This window comes from Primulina huaijiensis, chromosome 8, assembly GCF_012295235.1.
Source record: "Primulina huaijiensis isolate GDHJ02 chromosome 8, ASM1229523v2, whole genome shotgun sequence".
Classification (NCBI taxonomy): domain Eukaryota; kingdom Viridiplantae; phylum Streptophyta; class Magnoliopsida; order Lamiales; family Gesneriaceae; genus Primulina; species Primulina huaijiensis.
This window is the reverse complement of record NC_133313.1, coordinates 4,661,660-4,667,535: the sequence shown is the minus strand read 5'-3', so window position 1 is coordinate 4,667,535 and position 5,876 is coordinate 4,661,660. Positions and strand designations below refer to the sequence as shown.

Here is a 5,876-nt window from a genome sequence, read left to right as displayed (position 1 = left end):
AGAGAAATTAGAGAGAATATTATACATATTCCCATCATGTCATGTGCATGTATGATACATGCCATGTATCATTATCATCATTGTCTTTCACAATTTTCCCTAAAACCGATGAAAGCATCTTTATGTGCATTCTTTTGACCGCTTAGGAAAAAGCAAACAGAAGAAAAATCTCACACAAAATACACCTAGTGAGTGTGAAAAAGACAACGTTAATTAGGGAAAAAAAGAAAAAGCCAGCCTTCCAAGAAAAATCTCACACAAAATACACCTAGTGAGTAGTGAGTATGAAAAGGACAACGTTAATTAGGGGAAAAAAAATAAAGAAAGAAGCCAGCCTTCCAAGAAAAAGCAGGTCACATTACCCGATTTTTTGACATTTAATTTTTCATTTTCTCTCTCGAGATTTGCATTTATTGTCAGTACATGGTTCTTGCGAAATTAATGGCCAAAATCAACACATACTTTTCTCCACTCCACATTTTTGCACCTATATTGACAGTGATAGCCGCTTTTGCCGGACCATTCACTCTCCTTTCTCGAGAGTAGTTGTTTGCAGTAGAGGTCCATTTCACGTTGCCTCGTCGAGGATTCTGTCGACGATTCGCAATTTTTTCTGTCTTGTACGATTGTGGAAAAAAATAAGTATCCATAGATTTCTAATCTCTTTTCTACACTTTTCGGATTGGTTCTAATCCCTTTTCTACACAAGTTTGTTTGTCTTCTTTACTCATATATATAGGTGTATCTGTTTCGCTTTGTACTTCCTTTTTTTTTGGGGTGCTCTTGTCCGAGTGTTGAGAAGAAGAGAAGGTTTGTTTCACTAAGGTAAGGGGCATTGGAGCCTGGAGATTTATGTCGGCAAGTTCTGATCTGGCTGCTGCTTTTGGGGCTCCGTTGAAGCTCTGTTTCTCGGCAGTTTCTTCTTTATCTGCTCCCTGGAGCACCCACTCTTTCTTCCCTACTGTTTCGATGCGTTTCAGGCCCAAAAGGTAAAAGCTTGCTTGCTTAAACCCTTTTGGGTTTCGGTTCTTGTTTGTGTATTTGGGGGATGGTTTTGTGTTGTTTATTTGGGGTTTTAGTTAACATTTTTTGTGGGTTTTATATGTTTGTGTTGCAGGACTTCTTCTGGAGTAGAGTGTTTTGGAGGTTACTACATAAATCGGTTATTTAATCTTTCCCGTTTTCCAGAGGTTCTGTTATCTCATACTTCGCGACCATAGAGCCCTTTTTTATTTCAAACTTGTGACAATAGATTTTACCTGTTGCTGTTTTGATTTGATTTGATTTGGAAAGACACCATTTTAAGTGTATTTTTTGGAGGGATTGAGTTGAGCTAAAAATGCCGGAGCCTCGGAAAACTATTACATCTGAACAAGAAACTGCGAGCAGAAGATTTAGGAACAAATCAGAACCCATCCCACCGGCGAGGATTGTTCGAATTGTTTGTAGCGACCCGGATGCCACTGATACATCTGATGATGACGGAGCCCGTGAGAGGAAAATTAAGAGGCTCATTTGGGAAGTTCGCTTCCCTGTTGAGGACTTTAATCGATCTCCGAAAGTTTCTGAATCAGAGGGCTCAGTTCAGGAGAGCAACACCGGGGAGAAACATCCCAAAAGGAAACGAGTACACCCGATGATAACCGATATCGGCCCGAGCCCAGTTATTGGAAAATATAGAGGCGTTCGGCAGCGTAAATGGGGCAAATGGGCTGCGGAAATCCGGGATCCGATTAAGCATAAAAGGGTCTGGTTGGGCACCTACAATACTGCGGAGGAGGCATCGAGAGCGTATGAAAGTAAAAGAATGGAATTCGAGGCTCTGGCTATTAACACAGAGGTTTCTGCTAGCAAGAGTTTGAATGATGATGGAAACAAAAATGTATTTTCTAAGCAAGATGAGAACAAGAAGCGAGAATCTGATATAACTTGTGTATCCGAGAACTCCAGTTGCTCCCACACATCTCCATCTTCCGTGCTCAAAATGGAGTTGGCCTCGGGTTTTGGAACTGAATACAAAGATGAGAATGAGATTGCGGCAGAGTCTTTTGATCTTGGACTAGCAGATGAGGAAGTTATGGCGATGACACAAATGGATGTGGAGATGGACATGGATTTCAAACTCGATTCACTCATGGTGTGCAATGATTTCATGGTGCCGTTGGATGAATTCGTTAGTAAATTCGAGGATCTTCCAACTTATGGATTTCAAGATGGAGATCGATCTGTTGAGTTACCTGATTTCGACTTCGATTTCGACTTTGAGGCTTGTAGTGAAGCACTTGAATGGATGGATGAACTGCCGCCAAGCCGAACACCATCCGTGATGAACGGAGCAGCCTTCAATATTGCATGCCCTTAAGTTTTGCAGCTGTTAGATACATATTTATTATTATTATTATTTATATTAAATTCTTATTGTTAGAATTTAGCATCGTATATTATTAATAAAGAAAGAATTTACATTGTCGAGGGATTTTTCTGGAGCAATGAGTTTTGATCGTGGAGAGAAATTTTGTTCGAGGAATTTGAGCCTTTTGTGGCCCTTTTCTTTTTTTATTACAGTATAAGATGTTAACTTTTAATCGTTTGTTTGATATTACTTTTGTATGCTTTGAATTGTACTGCCGATATTAACGATTGGAATGTTTGGATTTCACACTCTAGATCTAGCCATTATACATTACTAGTGAAAGATGTACAAATGATAAAAAGTAGGTAATTTTTTATATGGTTTCACGAATTTTTATTTGTGAGACGGGTCAATTTTACCGATATTCACAATAAAAAATAATATTCTTAGCATAAAAAGTAATACTTTTTCATGGATGACCAAAATAAGATATTTGTCTCACAAACTATGATCCGTGAGATCGTTTCACATAAATTTTTGTCAATGAAATTATAAATGAAATGATAACATGAACATAAAATTTTAAGATGTCAGTTGTTGATCAACTTATATTAAATAATAAACATGAAATTGTTTTCAATTTACAAAAGTTGTGTTTGATTTAAAATGGAAGGTTTTTTTTTAGGTTTTTTTTTTTGTAAAATGTGGAATGAGTTGATGAGGTCTTTAGTGAGATATCTTGTTTAGTTTTTAAATAGTATGTTGTTTGTTAAAACGGTGTGATGTATCTTTATTAATGAGACAAGCTCATAATTTAAAAAATTATTCTGATATAAAAATAATATTTTTTTATTGATGACTCAAATATAAGATCCGTCTCACAAATTGACTCATGAAATCGTGTTACAAAAAATTTTGTGTAGAATAAAATAGATACAAGATCTACTTACTATGGGAAAAAAATTATTTGCTCTACTTGATGGCATAATTATATAGATAGAATGAGATGCTATTTTGTCATAGTATAAAACAGCCAAGTGTGGAAAACCTGGCAAGCATTATGTGACCCTAAGTGTATGGGTGACTTGGGATTTAGGCAGTTGTAATGCTTTAAGTGTCGGTTTATTTTTTTAAAAAATTGGAGAATTAGCGACGATTTTTGAAATACCGTCTCTATTAGCGATAGCTTTATAGAAACCGTAACTGATTTGCTGACACGCGAGCTCCACGTATTTTGTATTATTTGAATTATATTTTATATTTTTTATGAACGTCCCTTTATCCGGTTTTTTTTTAAAAAAAATTGGACATTTACCGTCGCTATTTGCGACGGATTTCCACAAACCGTATTTCCACAAACCGTCTCTAAACGTTGTTTCCTTATTTAATGTTATTTAAAAACATATTATTATTAATATAAAATATTAATAATTTAAATTTCTTCAAAAATTTGAAATTGAATTTATTTAATTTAAAGTAAGAATAAGATGAATGAGTGGACAGCGGTACTTACAAATAATGAGTGTGAATGTTAAAATAAATGTGAGAGAATAGATGTGTTAATGTAATGTGTATATGGTATGTGGACCCTACGATTTTTGATGAGGTGATGGACAATGCGAGTGCTCTAATAGAGCTCTGCTAGCAAAACAACTGTGGAGAATAATCAGTGCACCAGAATCTGTAGTGACGCGTGTTCTCAAATCAAGATATTTTAAACACCAGGACATTATGCATGCTTCCCTTGGATCAAATCCTTCGTATATCTGGCGATCGCTTTTATGGAGCAGACATCTTTTAAAGGAGGGGCTCCGATGGCGAGTATGTACCGGCGAGAAAATCTCAACATTCCAGGATCATTGGATCCCGGGTATCCAGTCCCTGAGCCGGCCTCCAGGGTACCAATTTGACCTTGAAATTGTTAACACTCTGATTTTGAATGGATCTTGGAATGAAACACTGTTGCATAAGGTTCTTCCTTCCTACATCGTCCAGGACGTTATGGCACTTCCGATAGCTAAAGGGTCGCCTGAGGACTCGAGATACTGGTTTCATGATGTAAAAGGGAAGTATTCGGTGAAAGATGGGTATAAACTTGACATTGGATTCTATAAACCACCCACTCATAGCTCGGCTCTCCAAACCAAAAAGTGGTGGAAATTTCTCTGGTCAATGTCTGTGCCGTCTAAAGTTCGCATTTTTTGGTGGCGAGCTCTCTCAAATATAATTCCGACTCAAGCGAATCTGATGGCGCATCATGTTCCTGTCTCGGCTTCATGTCAACCATGTCACCATCATATGGACTCTACATGCCATGCTCTTTTTTGGTGTCCGGTGGCAAAACGAAGTTGGAAGGATACGGTGTTCATGGCGGCTCTGAAGCTTCTCCAATATTCTGACCTTATCGATATATTCTTGCGGCTGAAAGATGTGCTTATAACTACTGATTTTGAGACCTTTGTGATGAGGACATCTGGACATGGGCTGTCTGGCAAGCAAGAAATCGTCTTCTTCATGATAGGGGCCTCAAGTCTGATCGGTTGGATGTAGAATGGAGTGAATCCCTGCTTTGAGATTACCAATCGGCTCAAGAATCTCTGAATTCTGGTCATAAGCGAAGTCTGGCACCTCTATTGGCACGTTGGAAGAGACTGCATGTGGACCATATGCGATTGGAAGTGGATGCAGCAATTAATGAGGCTACTAATAACTACTCAATAGGTGGGTCAGTGCGAGACCATGAGGGACACATCCTGATAGCCTTCGGAAGAAAAATCTCCAAGCCAGTATCGGTGGTCCATGGAGAATTGGTGGCCATTCGTGAAGGATTACGGGTGATTCAAGAACAAGATATAATTATTCACGAGATCACTTATTCTCTTCTGGCGGTGCAAGCAGTCACCAACCCAGCTGAGGATTTCAGTTACACAGGTGCAATTGCTTCGGACATTCAAAGAATACTGCTCGGACAACGTTTAATCACTCTGCGTCATATCCGCCGTTCGGAGAATGTTGTTGCACACAAACTTGCTTCGTTTGCTATTTCTTCTCAGTCTCCCTTTGTTTGGGGACATGGGAATTTTCCGTTTTGGTTGGTTGACCTTGTAATAAATGTTCTTACTATCTCGTAATAAAATTACAAGCTTTACCATAAAAAAAAAAAAAAAACAGCCAAGTGTAACTGAGAATTCCGTCTCCTTCTATGTAGGTGTTATATATGTATCTTTTGGGATTTTGTCGTCTCGTTAATTTTCGTTGATTTCATAGTGGTGGGGATTGAAAATCACATATTCCTGATGGTTTGATTCCGTGACTTGTCCTCCATTTTCTTTTTGTTTTATTGCTACATATTCAATGCAATAGCAAGTCTTCCCCCTTAGTTTAATTTTTATTTATGGGCTGCGTGTGAGTAAAAGTTCCATTTGACCATTGTCTCTACTTGTATCTACTATCTAATAATAATAATAATAATAATAATAATAATAAACTTACAAACAAAGGTGTGAGGGCTAATCATGCCTAA

The 5,876-nt window shown here is 37.8% G+C and overlaps 1 protein-coding gene across 1 annotated transcript; it reads left to right on the top strand.

Annotated features, from left to right (window-relative positions):
* Positions 1 to 458: 458 nt before the first annotated feature.
* LOC140983602 (uncharacterized) lies at positions 459 to 2,659 on the top strand. Its single transcript, XM_073450699.1, has 2 exons — positions 459 to 989; positions 1,118 to 2,659. Exon 2 carries the CDS (start codon positions 1,340 to 1,342, stop codon positions 2,360 to 2,362), a length of 1,023 nt encoding a protein of 340 aa, XP_073306800.1. The 5' UTR covers positions 459 to 989; positions 1,118 to 1,339; the 3' UTR covers positions 2,363 to 2,659.
* The last annotated feature ends 3,217 nt before the right edge of the window (positions 2,660 to 5,876 follow it).